This window comes from Egretta garzetta, unplaced genomic scaffold (genome assembly GCF_000687185.1).
Source record: "Egretta garzetta isolate BGI_Z169 unplaced genomic scaffold, ASM68718v1 scaffold135, whole genome shotgun sequence".
Lineage (NCBI taxonomy): Eukaryota > Metazoa > Chordata > Aves > Pelecaniformes > Ardeidae > Egretta > Egretta garzetta.
In genome coordinates, this window is record NW_009259594.1 from 765,455 (window position 1) to 789,184 (window position 23,730).

The following is a 23,730-nucleotide window of genomic DNA, read 5'->3' on the forward strand; positions in this document are numbered from 1 at the left end:
AATGCCGATTCCATGAAATCAAACTGCTTCATAGGGAGGTATTGATTTGATAAGAACTCAACAAGGAAATCATTAAAACATTTAATTTCAAGCTTACTATTTTATTTCATGATTTACAATAGCAAATCTGAAGCCTCTCTCCAGCGCCACAGAAATGAGAAGTCTCTATATTTCCCATAGACCAGCTCTTGTACCATTCTATTATGCAAAAGCAGCATCTATAAGACAGTTATACCAGACCACTCTGTTAAGCTTCCCATATTTTGAAGTCTTTAAAACGTCATTATCCGTTTTCCTTTACAGCCCACATAAAGCAGGTGAGGTTCCTCCATGCAGCAATGGTCATAATTCAGTGCGCAACCTCTCCTAACTTTACTATCCAACTGATCTATAATGAGAACTGGGAAATAACTCAGAGGGAACCATTCCACTGGGGACTAGTAAATTTTCTGTGTGTAACATTGCTCATGCATTTTCCTGGAGTGCATTCTCCCCCCCACCTTTAATTTACTAAATATAGCTGATGCCTAAAGAAACAAAACCAAGTCATATTCTTGGCCTCAAGATGTTTTATAAACAGTGTAATGCATGCAGTCTACACTCAGATTACTTCCCACTGTATTTTCGATTTCTTTTTTAAACCTGCCAGTTTGACACATATGAGATCCTGCTAGGAGTCCTTACTCCCTCGAACAGCCACAGGGAGTAAGTTGAAAGGGGCAGATCCTAGTACTTGTCTCAATTTGCTAAAAGAGCTCCATCCAAAGGGTGGCCCTGGGCTGAATTTGGGTCAGGGAACATCTCCAGTGAGCTTGCTACCCTGCACCCAGAGCAGATGGGAAATAGCTGTTTGGGCAGCTGGGAGGCACATATCTTCTCTGGCACACACATATGGGACTGCATGGAGGAAAACAAGGAGCTGATGCTGTTCCACCAGCAAGGAGACAGCAAGGGAAGTTGAAGTATATCTCCTGTCCATGCATGGCTTGGCTTACGGTCCCCAGACTGAGTCCGGCTCTGGGGCAGTTCAGGCTGCATCACCCTGGTTCATCCAAAGGCCAGAAACTTCGCCCTTCTGACATGGTCACGCCATGCAATTCTTTAGATAGATTTTCAAATTAGGAGAATAGACCTGTAGCCTGACCATTCCTCTGTATCTAAGACACCTCCTCCTTCAAAATGCCAGCTAAAATCTGTTGTGGAGGTGTTAAACTGTTCTGACTAATCAGCCAGACAAATCAGTCCAGGCAGTGTGTTGTTACAGGTTAGGAGCTGATACTGCACAGAGTGTGAGAAGCCCTAAGCACATTAACTACTAAGTGTGCTTGGTTTTGGGAAAACAGCCACTCTACTGCAGTCATGTCCTTCAACAGCAAGTTTCTGTGGAAAGCCAGGCCATCGCTACATGGTCACTTTATTCTGGGATATGTGCAAGATGATGCTGAAAGAAACAATCCTGCTTATCCGCCCAAGAAAGCAGCGGCTAACATGGACCACCCCCTCGAGCCAGTAACGTTGCTTAGCTATGCTAGCACGACGCTTGGCACTTCTCTGCTAGCTTAGTCTGAAAAAATATACTCAATAAATTTGCAACCGTGTGTGGCACTGGGGGTGTTGGCACGCAAACAAGATGACCACATCCCTCACACGGGCCAGACTTACGTTATCCGCAACACTCGGTGGCTTGAAAACCCGCTGCTCTAAGGGGTACAAACCTGCATTTTGTATCCGACTGTGAGATCTCAGCTAAACTGCAGGCAGCGAGTCACAGACGTCAGAGAAATTCTGTATTTGAGGGCAAAGCAAAGAAGGATTTTGACTCCATGACTTACGGGTGCAGGAATGTTAAAAAGGCCCCTGGTGAGTTCCTGACCAGCATGACAGTGACGCAGCCAGACATTTAAATTGAATGCAGCTTATCCGATACTTACAGAAACAATGTAATTTATTGCATTGCTATTACCCCATGCACGGTCTGTATAATTTATTATATAAATGTATTTTCTCCAACACATTTTTAATATTCAGTCTGGCTTTGTTAAAAAAAAAAAAAAAAAAAAAAAAAGGTAATCCGGCAATCTGTCACAAATAAGCTTTGATGCTGTTTTTCAGTACCATTTTGCAGACTGAACAGCTAGAATTAATTGAGAGAAACCAAGGGCAGATGCAGAGTTCAACACTGAAATGTATTAGCTATATTTTTCACCAGAGCTACTTAATATATTTCTAACTACCTCAATAATGGATACGTGCATGCATGCAAAGATGTAGCTATAATAAACCGATACAGAAGCTAAACATGAAAATCGTGTCTGAAAATCTCAAAGTAATGCTGTTACTGCAACTCATTACACAGATGCAAATTTAAAAAAAAACCCAGAGTATAAAGAGAAAGACTTCATTCAGACTCATTTGCCAGCCACATAACATTAAGATAATCTAGGGATAATCAAATTAATGCTAAATTCAGTCTGTCTGCTTAGTTTCCTAACCTACAAAGGACTACACACATGGATTGGTAAAGGGGAAAAACAACTGTGATACAATCTGTAACCGCTGGCAGTTAGTGTATAATTTCATTTTCAACTCAAGCTGAACATGTTTTAAGAACATACAAGTAGAATCTAGGCTGTGATATATTTGCATTACATTAAAATTGCTTTTCTTCACCGTTTTTCTTTTTCAGTTCGGTTTTGCTGCCCCTTATCTCCTGTCTGGGAAACAGGAACTGCCCCAGCCCGGGCACTCCAAAGAGGTGCAAATTCACACAGTGCTGCTGCCTGCTGCAGGCAAGCAGCATAGACAAGATGCCTTAGGAAGAATTAAATCCCTGGTGTACAATTAAACAATAGCTCCACTGCAGGGATTCAGATTGGGCTTTTAGAAACAAGGGGCCTAGGCAAAAGGTTCTTTAAAAACAAAAAAAACCAAACTGTGGAAAAAAACAGATTATCAATACTGTAAGGACTGCTTGACCTCTGAGGTTTGACGAGTTTCAGAAAATGGAAGTGTGATGCAGATTTTTTTAAAAAAATTGATCGGCATGTTGAAAATACAAAGTTGATTACTGCATAGCTCCAGGTTGTTAAGTCTGTAAAATTAACGAGCCTCTCAAAAGAGCCCCACCAATTTATGCGAGTATGCAGAAACTCACTAGATCATTTCAGTCCCCTGAGCTGAAAGCCTAAGGAAGGGGCCAGAATCAGGCCCTCCCATGCCTCCTCCCCAGGGTACATCACCAGCAGGACAAGGGGATTCCTCACTCCTCTGTGCCCCGCTCAGAGCCCTCACTCACCCCTGCTGGTAGTGGGATAGTGGGAAACGTGTCTCGCTGAGCTGCAGCTTCCACTGATGGAGTTACAAATGCTGCTTTTCCTATCACAAAGTAGATCCCAGACACCTGGAATGCCTTGTGTGACACTGGGGAGTGTGGTATTTTAGCTGAAAAACAAATGCTAAAATGCTATCATACAATAACCGATTTGGTTCTGGGCCTCCTCTACCTCTTCTGCTTTCCAGGACATTTCTTTCCATCCCTTACACATCTGCGTGTCTGGCTTGCTCCTTCTCCCTGCCCATCTCTATGTGCGTATACAATTTCCATGACTGCAGCCCCCGAGAATTTCTCACGCAGGCTCCCAGCGAGTGACTCCCGTGCCCAGGGCACGCTCCCACCCTCTGCAAGCGGTGGGCCCCCTGTCCTCTCCCTGACTCCGTGCAGCCTGCTCCGCCAGCCACCTCCTCCCACGCTTCCTCTCCTCCCCACAACTTCATTCAGCTCCTCCACGCCTGCTCCTTACAGCCTTCTCCAGCCCTTGCAGAGGCAGGAGCTGGCACATCCATCGGGCTTGGCACCCCCTTGGCATAAGTGCTGCCAGGGGCAGGATGCATCTCCCACCTTGCTTTTGCAACAACACGGTTCTCACCTATCTACAGATTTATCTGCATGGTTTCCTCCCACGGGGAGGGAAGGTTGGAGGAAGACACAGCAGCATGAAAGGACTTACCTGGCATCGCTGAGTATAGCAGAGAAAGAAAATGAACACAGATGCGAGCTGTTCATTCGCAGCCCTGCAAAACTCTCCTGCTCCAAGCTCTGGCTCCTCTACACCCCATCACTCAGACCGATCACCCTTGGGTGCTGCAGGACTGAGCTGCTTTCACCTTGTCCAACGGGCAAGTAGCACAACTTTCGCCTTATCCCTTTGAGCCCCAGCCAAGCAACCACCAGGGAGCAGGAGCAACGCACGTGCCAAATCCCAAGCTCCAGGCCAGGCAAAAGACCCTTCCACCTCCGTCCAGCTGCGCTGCCACCAGCCTCCTGCATCCTTCACCTGAACAGGGCGTGTTTTACGGCTCCCCTTCAAAGGACGGTATTTACGTCTTCAATACTGAAACTGAATAGCCTCAGGATGGGGCGGGAGCCCAGAAGCAAGAAAGGATGTTACACAGCAGGATCTCCTGTCAGATAAGGACTCTGCTCAAAACACATATTTAATGACAGTTTATCTACAGATTAGATGGCCAATTTGAAGAGATACTTGCCTTTCACTTAAAAACCCTATCCTGTGTTCTGACATGTGAAAGCCAGAATGTTTTATGGTTACCTGAACGTTTCCCATCCAGGTGCAATTAGAACAAAGATTTGTACCCACAGCTTTTAGCAACCTTTAGGTGTCCTCAGAGAGGGAAGAGAACTGCAGCAGGAGAGAAGAAACTTTTTTTCTTGTTTTTAAACCTCCTACATGTACACATGCAAGCCATCAAGAAGCATGGATGCTTAGATGGACACAGGAGCACCAGGAGACCGTACAGGCACTTGTGATCTTCCTCTAGATACCGATCTATGAGATGTTTCTGTTGAAGAGCTTTCAAGGAGCTTGAAAGGGAAGCAAAGGCAGTATCCTCCTCTGAAGGACCCAAAGAAGATGCAAGCAGCTTCTTTTAATAGTCTTCACAGTACAGATGTCTGACAGAAAGACTGCAAGGCTGCACTAGGGTATCCCTTTTAGCAAAGGGCAAGAAAGGGAAGATGGTCTATGAGAAAACACCTATGGAGTTATCATATGATAATATCTTCAGAAAGGTTATCTAGTTATCCGAGCTTTAGCTCTGGGGCTTGTAATGGACAGGAAGGGCAGGGGTCTTTAAGAGAGCACTGCAGCATTTTTCTCAGTGGTTGATTATTTTCTCTTAAGTTTTCAGGAATTTAAAGCTTGCATGGGCCAAACTTTTGTTTTGCTTTGGCAAAGCAGGAGGCCAAAGGGCAGGAAACAGAGGAACTCTGTATTCACACATATTTGTGTAAAATATTAGTTACACACTGAGCTCTCCCAACCCATTGCAGTAGTGCAAGAGAAACACACAAACAGTCCAACAGCTGTGTTCACGGTTCAAATGCAAAATGACCAGCCTGTTCACGGAGCACCTTTGGAAATGCCATCCCAAGTGTTCCGAGACGATTCCTTTAAGGCCCTGATTTTAAACCAAAAAGCAGGAGAGTCCACTTTCCACAGGCTCTGGACTGCTTGCAGTCTCTGAATACACTCTCCCAGTTTCTCTTCCCCACCAAGAACAAAACGCTTCCCCTGCTGTGCCCATTTGCTGCCTCCTGGCCGAGCAGGCTGCTGCAAAGGATCTTTGCATCGGAGTCTGTCAGAAGATGGTCTGTAATGAGCTCCGCGTACTGCCACTCTCGCAGGCAGAGTGCAGAGTGGGTTAGGCAGAAAGCACAGTTTGAACACCACTTGCTGCACAGATCTTCAATAGAAAGTGGAAGAAGGTGGATATGTAACAGTGAACCCAACTTCTAGCTCAGTCCACTCTTCTCTGCAGTTTCATCTAACATGGCCTTGGCAGCTACTAAGGGAAAAACCAGTCTTTTGCACAGGGCTACCCAGTACGTGTAACCTTCAAACTCTCCTCTGTGCATCCCAAAAACTGCACACGGGCAGCGAGAGAGGATGCTCCTGCGACTGCAGAGCAATCCCTCTGTGTTGTGGCTTTCAGCTCCTCGATAGCAGGAGGCAACGCTATTCTGTGTGGAAGCCTTTAACTATTACAGCGGCTGCTTCTGTTTCCCAGAAAAGGCCGGGTGGGACAAAGACCTCATATATAAGATGCCAAAGGACCTCACACCAGCAGAAGGGGGAGTCTTCTGCCTTCCCCGAGCTGTTCCCTTTGTCTTGCATTCCTCCCTCAGTACAGGGGACAGAGCCTTTGTCCCAGGCCGAGCTGACCATGTGCAGCTTCTCCCCTGCTTCCTTACCCCAGGAGTCAGAGATGCTCTCCTCAAAGGGCCTTGCTGGTCCCCAGCATGTGTGCTCCTCCTCACCCTCCTGCAGCAGGGAGGCTCTGGGCAGGATGGAGAAAAGGCTTCCTGCAGAGAGCTCAGCTCCCCTCCAGTTTGGGCAGAATACATTAGCAAGATCAGTTCTGATCTTGAACTGCGGCCACTCGGGATAAACACCTGCTAGGGGCCAGCATCCAAGCATCCCGGGGCACGGGGCCTGCTGGCGGCCCTCCCGCCACCTCGGCTGCTGTGCAGCTTTGCACCGACATGCATCGCACAGCTTCCCCAGGGCCTCCATGCCCCTTCCTTCCCTCCCTCTCCCAGTAGCAGTCCACATGCAGTATGAAAGCTAAAGCAACTTGTGCATTTATAAATTCAACCATATATCAGATTTACAAGCGTTGCTGCTTTGTCCATCCCTGACATTTGGGAGCAGCCTCAGGCCACACAGACTGGTGCAATGCACAGAGAGAAGGCAGGTCTTCTTTTTTTTTTTTTTTTTTTCCTTTTTTTTTTTTTAAATAAACCAACTGAATGAACTGTATTGAACAGCTAAAAAAGCAACGAGCCAAGTTCAGTTCTCAGGCAGGAACAGGACACAAGTTGACAGAATTAAAAGGGACAGCATCATTTGAAATGTAGCCAACTCAAACTGGGCCTAAATCTACTTTATCTAAATAGCAGTAGCAGCTAAAAACAAGCCTCCTCTTTCAGGCAGTGCTGAGATCCCTCGCCTACTGCCTAGAAATGCTATGCAATCAGTAAAGCAGTCTGGGGAAGACAGCTTTCCTTCTATTCCAACAAAGTCTTTTATAAGGAACAAAGACTTTCTGTGCCTCTGCTCCTGGCACAAAGTCTCTCCATGCTTTAGTGTCAACCTACCCTTTGGGGCTGGAAAAGGTCAGAGACCTGTTCTCAGCCGAGAGCTAGAAGTCGGAGAGACAATAGTGGCTTCCATGACATGGCAGAGGAAATACCCAGCCTGACCCACGAGTCCAGACAAACTGCAGGAGAGAAAAAAGCCCAAACTCCACGAGGTTAGGGAGGTAGGGAAGAAAAGGCTTTAATTTATATTACATAGCTAGCTCACTGACAACATAAGCCATAGACTTCTCCTCCCTCAAGTCAAACAAGAGTACAGGTGTCCTTGGAAACTCCTGGGTTCCCAGTCATGCTTTCCTACTGCCAAACCACAGACTGGGAGGAAGCTTGGAGGAGCCTCATGCACTGTCCAGGTTCACACCACTGGTGCTGACGAAGCAAAAGGCAATGTCACACAACAGGGGTGTTGGTCCCCGCTTCTCAAGTCCCTGAGAAAGCGTCCAGCACTTTTTATATCTGGTCAGAGGGGTGCAGGGGCTTTTCTATCACCGCAGCAAAAGGAATTTCATGGAGAAGAGATTCTCCAGTGTGGCACAAGGTCCTCGCAAGTCCCAAGAAAAGGCCAGGAAGATGCTACCCACCAAAACCAGCAGGAGTTAAACAACCACCAGCTTGTTGCATCAGCAGCTGAAGAAGTGACAGTGCTCCAAGGCAAAGGGCAGGACTGAGCCTGGCGCTGGGCTGCCTCCAGTATTGCAAAGGGGCAGCACCCTGCCTGCTCTGAACAGAAAGGGAAATGAAGTTAATTTAGTCATCCAAAAGCTAAGGTCATGCAACTCCAGTTATGCTGCCAGGAAGAAGGAGAATAGAGGCACACCACCCGCGTGGTGGCATAACAGCACTCAGCAGCATTCACAGCTGTATTTCTGCTCTAGGCCCTCAGCTAGTTTTCTCCCCTATATCTGAAACCACTCTGACTGAGACAGGACTCACACAGAGGAAGGACGGGCCACCAGATGCGTCCTAGTTCAACAGCCTGGGAAGCCTCAGCCATGGCCCTGGCCACCGCAAAGTTCCTCTCTAAAGACTGGCAAGGATCTTACCTCCTCCTTTTGCCTTGGCACCCAGCAACCAAATGGAACTGGGTCTGTCTTCCCTGCCTCACAAGCAAGGATGAAAGCATTGGACTCCGAAGGTCCCAAAAATTAGGGTCACACAGACAAATAATATTAAGCTTTGCAAGTGTGCAGAGAACAATTGCATTAATTCCATCTAGGGAACCCAAAAGCACCTCTGCATGCTGACCCACGTGCCAGTCTTAGTGTCACCAGGGCCAAGACCTGTCCTCTCCCTCTGCCAAAGAGCACAGGTGTTGCAGACAGTCAATATTGCTACACTTATTCCCTACAGATCCCTGCTAGGGATTGCCAAAACCATCTTAACATTAAAAGCAGGTGTCGGAAGTTTACAGTGTCTTGGGGGGGGGGGGGGGAGGAAGAAGAGCTATAATAACGCCTTTCAATGAGTTCTGCTGGACCAAACCCAGAGCAGTCACAGAGAAAAATCAAAATGGATTAGAGAAAGAAGTTTGATGCCAAAGACTAAACAGCAACAAGGCTTTTTGAGACTTGCCTGAGAGTTGCTATGTCAGGAAAGCGGGTAGGTGTCTAGCTGCCCCATCCTTCAAGCACAATCAAAGGAAAAACATAAAGCCACACTGCAACACTAGCATCTCTCCTCTGAGAGCTCAGGTATACAACAAGTTACTGTGGGTTACAATCTCACACACAGGCTAAGGCTAGCCTGAGGCAAGCTGTCACCTCTTTTGCTGCAAAAGGAAGGGTTTCCTGCAACCAGCACTGCCTGGTGTGTCAGCTAACGGGTGCGCACACACACAACGTGAGTAGAGCTGCCGTAGCAGGACGAGCCTCATCTGGCAGGACATGCAACAGGTATTGGGCACCCACCTTTGGGTAGGGCAGGGTGATGAGGTAGTGCCAGCAGGCAAGTTTCAACCCTTGAGCATCCTGAGCAGCAACAAGACAGTAAGAATAAATCTGGTCCCAGATTCAGTGTTTTCTCTACACAGCCCTGGGATAGTATTTCAAGAGAAGATGCATTTATGTGCCTACAAAATGTCTCCTCTTAGAATCATCCTTTCTGCAGAAAAAAAAACATTTTCCATGAGGTCTCTTCAGTGTTGTTTGTCTGATCGACAGATTTCCAGACAGATGCTTCTCCTTGGATGTAATAGTAGATGTAGCTTATGCATAAACTTTATTTGTGATCTACAGCACGGAGTAAAAAGGGACGGTTCCATCTGCAACCAGCACTTTGCTGCAATGCCTATCAGGACAATTTACAAGAATTGCATTTGGCAATTCCCTCCCGAACAACTTCAGAACCTCCAGCCAGCTTCAGAGGATGCCAGCGACAGGTTGGAGACCGAAGCGCAAGCTTGATAGCTGCATGTCGTGCCCAGCACATCAGCCAACCGCTCTGTACACAAGCATCCAGTTTGTTTTATCAGCCAGCACGTCGTTTGGTACCAGCCCCAGCACGTACATCCCAGCTGGAAGCTCAGGGTTGTGACAAGGCTGGCTTAGGAGATGGGGGGAGGGATGGGAAATATTGGGGAGGTGAGCTCATCGGCAGCAGTACAGGGAGAAGTGGATTTATTGCGGTGGTGTGGGACGTAGAGGGGCTAGCGCACAGACGTAAAGGACCAGCCTTGATCTGTGCTGCTGCTCACAGAACAGCTCATTTTATGGGAAACGTCTAAAGAGGAATTAGGCTAAAACCCAACCAATTTCTCATGGACCACTGAATAACTATCAGATGATGAGAGCTTTTGGCCATGACAAACTTGGGTTAAATTGGAACCAGTGACTTAATGTTTCCATACCCCTTTGCAGAATAAAGGCATGCAGCCTGCGCACTTGGTTGGGTCCTGTTCACCTATGGCAAAGGACAGCCCAGGAGGCTGTTTGATAAACTTTACTGCGCTACAGTTTCAGTGTTTGCACAGCAGAGTTTACTACCTAGCAGGTTCTGTTGAAACGAAATTGATGTTGATTTATACTTCTTTGTGGAGCTAAAAAACACAGTTAATCCCCCCATTTTTAATCTAAAATCCTGGAATACTGCAGAGGAGCCAAGGCCAGCTCTACACTGGAAACCGGTCAATATTACAAACAGATGATAGGAAAAAAAAAAATATATATATATATTTTACAGAGCCATAGCAACCAGAAGAGAACAATAAATCAGCCTGGGATTGAAAAAAAAATAAAATAAAGGCACAGTCAGGGAAAAATATATATGAATTACTGGGAGATTTTATTTGGCTTTAGTCATCCTACTGGGAAGAAATAAACACTGTTTTACAAACAAGCTAGACAAGCCTCATTTGTATTCAAGGAAGCGAGGAGTTTGTTTTGGGTTTGGGGTAGGTTTTTTTTCTTTTTTACACACAGATATCAGCCTATGTCAAGAATGTTTGAAAACACGTTGGCAAGGAAAGAGTCACTGAGGCTACCCACATAGAAGCTTTCTGGGCTCCAGAAGATCTGGAGATGAAGTTTAGTGGTTATGCCAGGGCAGCAGGTGTCGAGGTATCTGCTGGCTTAATGGCTGCAGGTCTGTGACCCCAGCCAAATCACTTAATCCCACTGAGTCCCATTTTCAGTGTAAAAGTTATATTGCCTGTCAAACACAAAGTGCTCAGACTGAACCTGAATCGGATAGAAATTGTCAAGTAAGAAGAGTTCATCTACACCTGCAGTCCTTACAGCTCCTGTAATCACTCTCATTTACCAAAGGGGAAACTGAGGCACGCAGAGCTGGCATAATACCCTCAAATCTATGCACTTGGCCAATGGCACAGGCAGGAACAGCGTATGTGCTTCCTCAAACTACAGACAAGCTGCCAGACAATAATCCCTACCTGAAGAAAGTATGACATGTCAGAAGTAACTAAGGAAGGCTAGACATACCTCATTTTGGGCTTGCTTTTCAGCCTGGCTGCCGAAGGCTTGCGTGGCTGTGCTGCCTTGAGCACTTGCAGGCACCAGTCAGAACCATCCTCCCTTCCAGCAACTTTGGGGAAATTGGCCTGTGGACTTGAATCCAGACAGAGGACAGAAGCTCACGGATACTAAGTTCCTGCAGGTTTCACAGAAATAACTAAAGGACAAGAGAAGATATTTTGTACCTTATCCTCTGGAAAGGGAATCCGTCACCATAACAGTCCAGAGGGGGCAGATGTGACAAGAGAGGTGTCTGGAGGAAAAAGCCCTGACACAACGAATCAGCTATAGCTACTTTGGTCATTGTTTTGACCATCATCAACATGTGTAACTTGTTGTGTTCCTGCTGGAATTAGTTCTGTCCAATACACTTTTCAGAAGTATAACAAAATTTCTAAGGAATCATTCATAGAAGCAAGTTTCTCCTGAAGTAATCAGCTGAAATCTACATTAAATCACCACCCACAAATTGCATCTTGCATGCTTAACTTCCTTTGCTTGTAGATTTTGTTACTACTGTTTTGCAGTCCCCAAGACACAAACAGCTTCCTACTACTGACTAGTCAATGGTTAAATATTAAAAATCAACTTTTAAACTAGCTGAGACTTCAAAATTCACATTTAAATATCTTTTAGTGCACCAATAATCAGGAAACTATGAAAAAAAGATAAATTATGTATTTACGGAACCACAGAAAATTACGTTTAGAAGACCTGAAGAGGATACCTAGTCAGACAAGACATATATAATATATATTTTATAATTTATAATATAAAAAATACTAAGAAGGTTCCTACTCTGCCCTCACCTAAAGGAAGGATCAACTCTTCCTGACAAATACCCAATAATATATTATTCATGGATAATGGTTTGACTTGTTCTCAAAGCTATGCAGCAATGAGGAATCTGCAACTAGCCCAACGCTTCACCACACATCATTCAAAAGTTCTTCCTAATGACAAACCCTAACCCTACCTTACAGAAATTTTAGTAGTGACTAAATTCTAGTAGTGACTGAATTCAGTAGTGACTGAATTTTAGTAGCAACCCTTTGCATATTTGAGGACTGTTCTCACATCTTCCTTCCATCTTCTCTTCCCTAGACTAAACAAACATAACTCTTTTGATCATTCCCCCATAGGTCATATTTTCCAGACCTTTGGGTCATATTCTTATTGCTCTCCACCAGACTCTCTCCAACTGGGATGCATCTGGCTTGAAGTCTCTTGCCCAAAACGAGATACAGTGCTCTCCCTTTCCCTTCAAGGTGTTGCCAGCAGTGTAGAAGGATGCTGTAACATGCAATACACAGAACACTTCTATTTATACATCAGAATAATTTAGCTTCTTATCTCTCAGAGTGAAGAGGGTGTTGGTTTAGGTATAGCCCACTGGTGATATTAACTCTAAATCATTTTCTTCTCCTTTCAGAACTGCTGCCTTTCCCCATCTGATAATTGTGCATTGGATTATTCCCATGTAAGCACAGGACCTCACACTTGTTGCACCCTCCTGACCTTACTGCACATCGGTACTTCAGACCATTTCCACAATTTGCAGAGGTTGTTCTGACCTCCAGCCCTCAGCGCCATGGTGCTTTGCTGTGTCTGCAGATTTCATCAGGATACTCTGTACTTCATCATCCTGGTCAACACCAAATTGCATGAGTGCTAGGATAGATTTTAGAGGAATCTAAACTCTACACATCTTTTGTGGCTGACAACAACACATCAACAATTACTCAGAATCTAAATATCCAACCATTATTGCATCCCCCTTTCTTTAGTTTTTTATCAAGATCACATTTCCTCAGCTCGCTCACATACCTGTTGGAAGGAACAATGTCAAAAGTCTCACTAGTATCAAGGTAACCAACATTCACTGCTTCCCATGGTGCCTGTTAATTCACTGCAATTGGTTTATTCCAGTTTATTCTGGATAAATCCATTCTGGAATGTTCATTATTCCTTGGATGCCTTCTAGATGGTTTGTTTTTCCTATCGGTTTCTTAAGACCTGAAGTCGGATTGACCAATCAGAAACATCAGGTTTTTGCATGTTGGGGGGTTGTTTTGGTTTTAATTTCAGGAAAACACAAACCATAGCCTCTCTATACTGATCAAGCATCGTAATTCTGCAGTACCAGAAGAGTTAACAGTTGTAACAAGCCCCGGATAAGCTTTCCGTAGGAAGAGCATTTCTTCCTCTTCATTTGAATTGAAGTATAAATTTGTTCTACCATGAGATATTCCCAGTACATCCATGAACCATGACAAGCTAAGGTCACCGAATTGTACAAAGTTTCATTTTCAAGGTTTGCAGGTTTGGGGTTTTTTTTTAAAGCTAAAAATAACAGAGTTGGAATTTGTGGTCATGGTCAAACAGTGATAAAATTAATAACAGATAAAGCCACAAATACAATTTTTCTGAGACTTGCAAGCTTGGTTTTGTTGAAGGAGGGGCAATAGTGGCATTTAATCAAAAGCACAAAGCACCGAGTGTTTGTTACAGTGAACAGGGAAGCCAAGGCTCAAAGAGGCCTGAAATTCAATGCAGAAGACTGCTTTTCTAAAGCACAACCACAGTGCAGGAGAGATGGAAACAAAGGAGCGTAACATTCATTTGCCCAGAAGTGTTTGTTACTAAAATACATCACCTGCAACGAGCCATACTTTGCAACTGCAATACTCAGTAATAATATTTAGGACAGCAGTATCTGCTAGATGACTCTCCAACTCAGTCATCACCATTTGAAAATGCTCAGGCTCAGCAGGAGTATAACTATATCTTACTCTCCCTCAACTTCAACTGGACCCAGCAAAGCACATCTATGATAACCAAAAAGTTGGCTTGTTATTCAAGAGATAAGAATTTAGCTCTTAGCATAGCTTTCAAAGTAAACAATCCTTTGACATGCCAAAGTGCTTGGAGCCTATCCAAAAAGTTCCTGCCAGTTTTATTTTTTTCTCCCTTCTTCTTCGGAATGGATTCATAAGCATTACTCAAGTTGTTTCAGTTTATCAAATGTTGTTAAGGCTATTTTGGAGTATTACAGAGACTCCATAGATTTTTAAACAACTGAAGAGGACAACATTAAGGTACACACGCTAGAGTCAAACAACGCTTATCATTGTTACAGTTGACAAATGCTCCAAATGGTACGGTCAACAGAACTTGAGCAAAAAAACCCCTTTCATCATATAAAACAATGCTGTTGTGTCACAGCCTGCCTAATGCCCAGTGGGCTTCAGAAGAACCGCCCCTTCAAATACTTCACAGTTTTAAAGTTTTAACATCTGACCATAGAAGTCCTGTAAAAGACCAAGGACAAAAGACTGGCAGAAGCTCACTCGGCTTTGCAGAGCGGCCATGTTAGACTGGGGGAAATCCCACTAGGCGGAACAAAAATAAGACTGCTGAGCAGTGGGTGCCTGATCACCCAAGGGTGATGCAAGAACATGGGAATTGCTCTGGAGACTGCCAGCCTGAGAGGGGGCGGCTCACAGGAGTAAAGCAAAGCGGGACACGTGAAATGTAGCAGGACTGGGGACTCTGCAGAGCAATGGAGTGAGCAGGCTTACGCTAAATTAGAAGGTGACTGCATCTAGCTATGGCCAACTGGTATTGCCCTGTGAGATCAAGAAGAAACACGATAGTCTACCCCATTACAAGTCTTACTTTTAAATGCATTATCTTGTCAGGATTAAGCTGACATCTATGATTAGCCAGAAGATTTTAGCTTGAGAAAGTTCTTATTCAAACCAGACGAGCAATATGCAAGTTTGTACTAAAATAAAACTACAGCCTGATCACTTGCTGCAACAGCATACAATCTCCTTTTATACAGGGCAAGGAACAGTTGGTAATACTTGGTGACAGCACACAGCTGCCTGCCGAAGGGCATGAAGCTGTATGAAAAAAAAAAAAAAAAAAAAAAAAAAAAAAAAAAAAAATTCCAACTCTTCTGTGATATTTTAAGAGGCCTCTGGAGGTCTCTCGTCCAGCCTCCTATTTGAAGCGGAGCCATCACCAACACTAGACCAGGGTCGTTGTAGCTTTGTTGAGCTAAGTCCTGAACCCTTTCAGAAACAGAGATCCACTAACACTCTGATAAACTGCTCCCTGTGCTTTGCCACCCTCCTTGTGAGCAAGTAAATTTTCCCTGAAGCCCTTAGAGAACCTCCCATACTACAATTCAGACCTGTATCCCCTTGTTGTATTATCTAGGGCTTGACCCCACAATCTTCTAACTACCCTCCCAACAGCTGTGGGCTCCCATTAGATCACCCTGCACCTTCCTTTCACCAGCTAAACCAGCTTGGCTCCATCCAGTTCTTCTCATAGCTCATGTGCTCTAGGACCCTGACCACTCTGGACAATCTGCTTTCTCAGCATCTCTTAAGCCAGGAGGCCCAAAACAGGACACTATTTTAAGTGAGGCCTCCCCAGTACCATGCAGAGGTGGCAATATCTTCCCTCAATCTGCTGCTCATGCTCTTCCTAAGGTAACCCAGCAAGTGGCTTGCCTATTGCGTGATGAGTGTAGTGTTGGCTCACGCTCAATTTCACATTCAAAGAAGTCAATTTATGATTCATAGACAGTGTTTTTTATTAATGTAAATTGAGCGCTAAACACCCAGAGGCTAGAATCTATTAACATATATTTGAGCAGTACCTTTAAAGAGTCATGGTGGACAGAAAGTCAAAACCAGCATGGATAAACTGAGGATAATACTGAAGGCCCTTAGAAGTTCACATCAGACTGATATGCATGGGCAAAACCACCCTTTCCAGTCTAGAAACAGTTCATTTGTTTTGAGGTTAGAAAGATGAGACTGCATTAGCACAGATAGCCAAACAAGGAAAATCTCTGCCTGGAGTGCCAGCTTAGTCACTGAGAAGTTTGTCCTAAAGTACCCTACCAAATCCCGTCTCACTCTGCAGACCTCCTTTCACCCAAGGAAAGGGCGAGACAAAAAAGCAACTGCTGTAGAGAGGTTGCTTAACGTGCAAATAGAAGGCACAGAAATTACTGTATTAAAGAGACTTATGAGAACCCACACTGGACTAGAAAATTTAAAAGGCTCTAAAAGGGGTCTTATATGTAATATAAGTTAACATATAACATGTTGTATGCTATATTATATCTAGGAAGAAGAATTTAGAGTCAGATGTTTTCTTCAGACCATGCAGTCAATACACAGAAAATACGAGTATGAATTCATCACTGCATGGTCAGTATCAAAAAGCTACTGTACAATACAATTTAGGCAGGACAGGAACCTCAAATAATGGCAAATACTATGACAGTCATGTGGATTTAGATGCTCAAGTCAAGATAGAAAAGAGAACAGATGAGCCCAAATTTGGATGGCAACCAGGGAAGATTATAGCTACACAGCAAAGGTTACAAGAAAACCCACTTGTGTTATTTCAAACTGCAACAAGAGACACTCCCAGTATGAAGGCAAGCGATCATCTATGCTGGCACTGGTCTCTGCCAGCCAACTTTTAGAAGAAATAACCCACAAAAGTTGCCACTGCCTCAGTGATTTGTCACTGAGGTTACCAGAGCAATCCTGTTTTCACCCAGACCTTTCCCCTTCGAGAGTTAGCCAGATGACTGAAAACCAGCAACAGAACCAGAAGTTACTGAGCAATTTATTAGCTAGCAGAGCAAGTACCACATGTTACAAATTCAATAACCATTGATTTAGCAGGTACTTTACCTGTAAAGGACCTGAAACTAGGCTAAAAAAAGTTCTTCAAATATTTTCATTCAGATCTTGTGGTGCTAGAAGGTGCCTTTCAAATACACTATGCACTCAACCATTCCATGGATCTTCATGTGCTCACAATACAAACTAATATTCATTTTAGTGGTATAAACATAACCCAGGCAGAGTACTGCAAGAGAAGGTTTTGTAGGCACTCTGGTTCCCAATTTTCTGGCAAGTCTCCATCCATATTAATGATTCCCAATCGTTAATTCCTTAGCCCTCCCAGCCTTCGCAACCCTTATGACTTTGACATTTTCTCATCTCAGCAACTCCTTGTTTACATACATTGCTGCTGCTCAACTGCACAGAGCATAGGAAGAGACTTGCTTGTTAAGGAACTGCATATGTTTTGGAAGTTATGGCCCTTCTGCTGAGAAGTGAGACCTTATCAGATGGGTGCTTCTCAGCCATTTCAGGATAAGCAAATGAGGTTTTCTTACTGAGAGAGGCTGAAACCAGTAACGCAGGAGAGCGACAAGGAGCCATTGAGCAGACTTCCTATGGTTACTAACTGTTCTGTATCATCAGCTTTTCCAAACTAGGGATTAGAGTCACCTGGACAGCAGGCCCCAGCAAGCTGGGCTGATGGAAGGAACACACTCTTTTGGCTTCCCACACAAAGAAAATTCTCAAGATTTGATTGAGAACTGATGTAACAGATGCAGCCCTTCAGAACGAAAGCAGCAAAAAGTGAGGCAGTACATTTAACCCTGCAGTACCTGACTGGAAGACGTATCTTGCTAAACCTTGCATTAATTCTGCTGGCCAGGTAGGTGGTGCAGACTCCCCGGTTTCTCTCTTTAGCCGAAACGTCAACTCAAATCCAAAACCACTTGGTCCATCTGTTCCTGTAAACCTGGAGGGAATGAAAAATGAAAAGTCACAACATACTCCTTATAACCAGAGCAGGCTGCAAGATTAGGACCACAGGAAAAGGATGAGTGTTCTCCTCATAGACAAGGTAAGTTTAGAAATTCTCTTATTTCAGTCTACTCTAGTTCGAATGGCATAACATTGTTAGGTTAGTTGATGTAATACAATTTCACAGCTAGCTATCATAGTAGTGTTTTCAGACAGAATAAAGCAGTCTTGGAACCATGACTTCTTTCCTGGGACCAGTGGGATATTCAGCATCCTGAGATTGTTCTTAAAATACTGTTGTAAGTTTTGCACAGATAGTTGCCCTGATTATATTTGTTTAAATGGGAATGCCAAAGAAAGTGCACAATAGAAAATAATGTTATTCTACTCTTGTGAATTCGAATTTTTACACATTGAGAAGTGGGATGCAGCTGAAGTATCAGGTAGTAGGTTCTGGGTTGAACCAGTTGAGTTTTTGATGTACAGCACACAACTTCTGTGATCACAGGGGGAGGAGGGAAACAAGGTGGTGCAGGCAGAAAGTAAATAATCTCTCACACAACACAATCTTATTTTGCTCCACTATATGCTTATGCACATCCTCCTAGTGTATCTAGGAGGACAACAGTGGAAAAAGCACTGAATGACAACTACTGCTCAAGAAACAGTAGTTTGGTCATTTCCCCATTGGACAGAGATAGGTGCCAATTTATCTGGTTTGGTCAGATAGGGTCCACCTAGTAGAAAAACAGTCATATTAGAAGTATCAAGGCTATAACGAAAAGGAACAATTAAAGGATATCCCCATACTACTCCTTGCTTCAACAAAACTAGCCTTTGAGAATGCTGTATTTTATACATATGGGAAATTCCTGTTCCAAGTCCCAAACAACTCAAAATGCCACGTTTCCCTGGGAAAAAATGAGAAACCTCATGGACAAATACACAAGCTTGCAAGCTTGAAAGCAAGTTGGAGACATCCACATCCTTTTGACCACTGTCTTTGCATCCCTTACTTCTTTGCTATGGTTGTTCCACAAAGGCAGAGGACAGAAAGAAGGATTTACACTGAGCATAAAGACACCCCACAGACGCTTTCATAAACCAGTATCATTCCGCCAGTTCAAATCTCCAACACCTGCAGCCATGGGCAAATTCTCTGGAGAAACTTTGCGAATGTCTTGGATGCTGGTACCTTGCTGGCACATATGAAAGGCACAGTGCACAAAGCTTAACATTGTACTGCATCTAAAAACAGTCAAACAGCAGTCAGGAAAGTGAGGAGAGCACTTTCCATTTGAAAAACACAGCTCACCAGCAATGCAGTGACCAATTCCAAGTGTTGGATGGATTGTTCCCATAGTAAGGAGTTTGGCTTGAAGCAGAAATGCTTCATAGTGACCCTGCCTAACGACAAGTGTTAAAAGTGATCAAACTTAGGCATCGATGCAACTCCATCATGCAATGTAACTTTATTTGAGGATTCTTCAAGGAAAGCTTGATTGTGGTAGACTTCCAAATGATGTAATAAAAGTAGTTAAGAAATGTACTTAAGGACAGAAATAAACTATGGGACAGCACAAAGAGATAACAACAACTGTGACCGCAAACAAGAGAGCAGGTACTGAAAGTCAGTCAGACATCTACAATAAAGGGGAATACGCAATATATCAAGAAAGACTTTATTTCACTGGTGTAAAAATATACAAGCATGTCTATTTTTGTTTCCCTCCATATTACCCTCAACAAAGGATTCGAGAATTATATACTACCAAAGTAAATTCTCTATGAACAGAGCAGATAATGCATTTCAGAATGGTCAACTGGTACATATAAAACTTCTTTCGGGAAAGAAGCGTACCTTTAAGCAACAAGTCAAATAATTACATTCGGTTCTTAAACAAAGCAAGAGCTTACTGAATAACCAGCCATCCAGGGAGTGGAATCTGGATGTGCAGCAAAACCTGTGTTCTGCAATCATGCACGCGGGTCCACCAAAAAGATTGGTACAGGACAGCGACAGCCTTACAAATGTGGAGTTGTACTTTGTGCATTTGGCACCCCTGTAGTGTTTTATTAGTTTCACATATCAGATAGCAAAGGAAAACCAGAAATATTTCTTAAAGGGAGAAACAAAAACGCTTCAAAGTGGGTAGTTTTCAAGGATCCATTCCAGGAAAAAGCATACACCAGAAACTGAAACTCATTATGAACGGGTCAATTTTAAGAAGGATCAAAGTTAACAAAAAGTCTTCCAGCTGATCTTTCAGAGTTAAAATTTTTGGAAAGTAAGATCCCTATTGAATTTCGTCCTTTCAAGGCACGTTCTGAAACAACACAGCTTTACTTCTAATATGCATCGAGCTAGAGTTTAGTGGTGGCTTGTTTTTTTGAACTCCACAGATCCCTCCTTCCCAGAAATAACTGTTTAAGGGAAGACTGCACACGCTTCATATTGATCCATATGCAAGTTACTGAGTAACAGAAGTGTTCAGGTGAGTATCGATCAAATTTAAAGCATGATGAGCATTTGGGAGAACATTGCTGGTCTGCAACACATCAGTAGTCGCAAAGGAGTAAAACTGACAGGGAATGTTGCTTACAGGATTTTTTGTATGGAAATGAACAAGACTAAACCAGAGAACTACTAGAAAATAAAGAGTATAAAAGATAAGCAAATGAGCAGTAAGGTACTTCCCTTCTAAGATTTAAAACAATCCCTGAAGAATCAAAAGATGTATCTTCTAAAAAACTCAAAAATGCAGCAGCACACAACGATTCTAATTCTCAAATTCTTAAATTAACAGTTAAATCTTCGAAAAATCCCATTTGCCTGCAAGAGATTTGTATTTAAAGATTAGATTTAAAGTGGTTTTAAATAGTTAATGGTCACATGTTGCTGAAAATACACTGCTTTGTTACAGTGAAAATTTAAATACCTGCAATTCACCTGTATTGTGCAGCTGTTCCAAGGCAACAATCTCTAAAGTAAAAGTCTTTGATCTGTTTAATTTTAGGTTGGTAATTTGTTTTTGAAGAAATTGTGACACATGGGGCTTTAAAAGCTTGTGATTATTTTAGAAATCCTTTACGTTTAATTCAGACAAGTCTTTCATAGGAAGAAATATTAATATTCAGAACAGAATTAGGATAGTCATTTTCAGTGAGCATTTTTTGCCAAAGCTTTTGCTTTTATTCTTCAGAAAAAAGTCTTGTATTTGAGAGCAAGTCGAATGTAGTTTCAACAGCTGCCATAACATTTCTCTCAGTGAACAACAGACCATAATCCAGGACCAGAGCTCCTGGCTGAGGTTCGGAGGATGTACGTGAGAATGGAGGCAGACATGACCTTCAGGAATTAAATAAACCTATAACCCTGCCACGTGCCTCTGACCCTTGGTCTAACGAAAATCAGAGAGAAGAAACCAGTAGCTGACTTACCCAGCTTGGCTTCTCTTATAGAAGTCCTTTTCACTAGGGAGTGAGCGCTTATACCAGCCCTGACTCCAAAATTTGTGAGGATAAGGATGCATCAGTCTGCTGGTGGAGGGGCAAGTAGCAGCCACAACCAACTAACACACGGGAAATGAATTTGCCTGGTAAGAAGTTCAAAACCTTCAGATACACGTGCCTTATGAATGGAAGACCAACCAAAAGGCTTTTTATCCCCCGCAAGGATAAAGAGACTCTTCCCTCATATCTGGGCTGTAAGCAGCTGCTCATTCCCCCAAATCACCTGTGTCCATTTTTGTTCAAGGCCTTACCAACAAGACAAAAGATGCACCTATCATAATCAAGAAACCCACCCATGACCGGGGAGCTAATAAAGTGAGATTCCCCATAAACAAGTTAATTTATACCGAGATGTTCCATTACTTCTATGTGGAAACACCGGATCCCCACAGCAGCCTCCTCCTTGTAGGGTACGTCCTCACCACTTGGGGCTTATCTCAGGAGGCTGCCAAGGAACCAGACAAAAAAGGATCACAGCTTACAGGCCTGTAGGTGTTCAAACTCACGCTCCTTTCCACAAGTTCCCAATTTTCACCAAATTTCCACATCACTTCCAGAAAAGTCAACCACCTTCAGCCAGCCACGGCCAACAAACAAGCTAAAAAAAAAAAAATACATAGACAGACTGAACAAGCCCCATTTCCACAGAAAACTGGGTGAGGATAACCCATAGATGGATGAAGCTCTGCTAAAGCATATGGACACCAGGTTTGCTCACGACCTTTTCTATCAACCCCAAAGTTCACTGCTACCTGCACCTGTACCAACTTGTTCCCTTCTAAGCGGGTAGCAAAGCGCCCGTGGCAGGTTAGCCTGATCCCGACTCCTGTGTCAACGGCAAAACAATTACAATTCAGCGGTCCAAAAGCGCAGTAAGACGACAATCTGAGATGGAGCGTGTGCAGGAAGGAAACCTCAAAATTAGTATTTTGTATCTGTGCGTGGCCCCAGGTACATAAACTGAAAGCTGCAACACAGCATTAAATTTCTATACTAACAGATCTGAATATTTCACTTAGTTTGGTTTATGCCTTGGTTCTGCTGAACAAAATGCTAAGGGACACACACACCCCCACCCCCACCATATTTTGCCCCAAAACTAGAGATACTAACTATAAAGACACAGCACAGATCATATCGTGCCTGCCACTGCTTTAGCCCTCCAACACAAGGGCATATCACCGTTATAGCCAACCCAATTGTGAAATAGCCAGCTAAATTTGCACAAAAAACAAACATTGATGGAGAAATTCTTGGCTTGCTGCATGCCCACTGGCACACATCAGATAGTTTTATATTATGACTACAGCAGTAATGGAAGGCTCTGGTATCTGCCAAGTCAAATCCAATCCTATATTTAATATTAAAACCTTATTTTGTCGCATGAACAAAAATAAACCTTTTGAAACCCAAGGTCATATACTACATGCCATTCTTTGGGTTAAAACTCTCTTTATCTGTTCAGCAAATCAGCTCAGCAGAGCAAACCACATTGCAGCACTGCACATACGCTGAAGGAGCCTGGCTTGTTCCTTTAATGAGGTAAGAGTTTCACTGATCATGATATTTAGTTCCAGCAAAAGAATCCAAAGAAATAGAGGCCCCTTTATTTACAGAGCCATGCGGCCGAGCCCCCCACCACCCCTCGCTCTGCCAGGCCCTCTCCTGAAGCCACACACAGAGAAATGAAAAGCTGCTCCCCTCTGCAGCAAAGTACCCAGGGCGTTTTTCACATCAAATAACCCAGCTTAAGAGGATCAAAAGCCAAACTAGCCCTTTGCTTTAAAAGCAGCTCTGAAAACCAGAGGCTTTTCAATTTAAATCAAAGCTATTTGCCAAAGTATTTTCATTCTCACTTTTGCAGGGAACGAGAGGAGGTTTGCTTCACTGCAGTGCAAAATGGCTGGGTTTCTAAAATTCTGCTTTTGAAAGCTACACAGCTCTGGACAAGGAGCAGAGTGTACTAGGTGTTTATTTTTTGAGAGTTTAAGAGTACGTGTATATAAATGTATTAGGTGAACCAATCCCTGAAAATGGGAGCTTACGTAGGGAAATGCTGGCCTTTCGCTACGATTATTTCAGCCAGGGAACAACAAGAAAGCTCTTTCAGGGTATTTGGGGATAGTCAGAACTGCATTTTCAAAAGTCAGAGCTCCACTCCCAGCAACTCCAGGGAGATAAACCAGGTCTCTCTGGGAAGCCAGGACTGACTTGTCCCAGCTTCAGTTTTCAGCTTCATCACCACAAGTTTTGTGAAGCCACTTAAGATGCCTTTTGCTTCAATTCCCTAATTGCATTTCCCCACATCTACAAAGAGAAAGCCTCCTACTCTGCTCCGGGTGAGCCACTCGTGCTCTTCTGAAGGCTGCAGAAATACAGTATCACTACCTCTCTAAGCCTGGCATCAGGAAGAGCTGCTGTTTCTTCCATCAGA

At 43.7% G+C, this 23,730-nt stretch overlaps 1 protein-coding gene across 4 annotated transcripts in view; it reads right to left on the reverse strand.

The window, feature by feature from the left end:
• Positions 1–23,730, reverse strand: part of SUFU (SUFU negative regulator of hedgehog signaling) — an 89,932-nt gene that overhangs the window by 49,174 nt on the left and 17,028 nt on the right. For all 4 annotated transcript variants that reach the window (XR_004841909.1, XM_009638075.2, XM_035893628.1 and 1 more), the window contains exon 3: positions 17,642–17,778. Coding sequence is in view for 3 of the 4 variants with exons in the window: in XM_009638075.2 (XP_009636370.1) it covers positions 17,642–17,778 (137 nt within the window). In the remaining variant the exon portion in view is untranslated. The remainder of the gene's footprint in view (positions 1–17,641; positions 17,779–23,730) is intronic.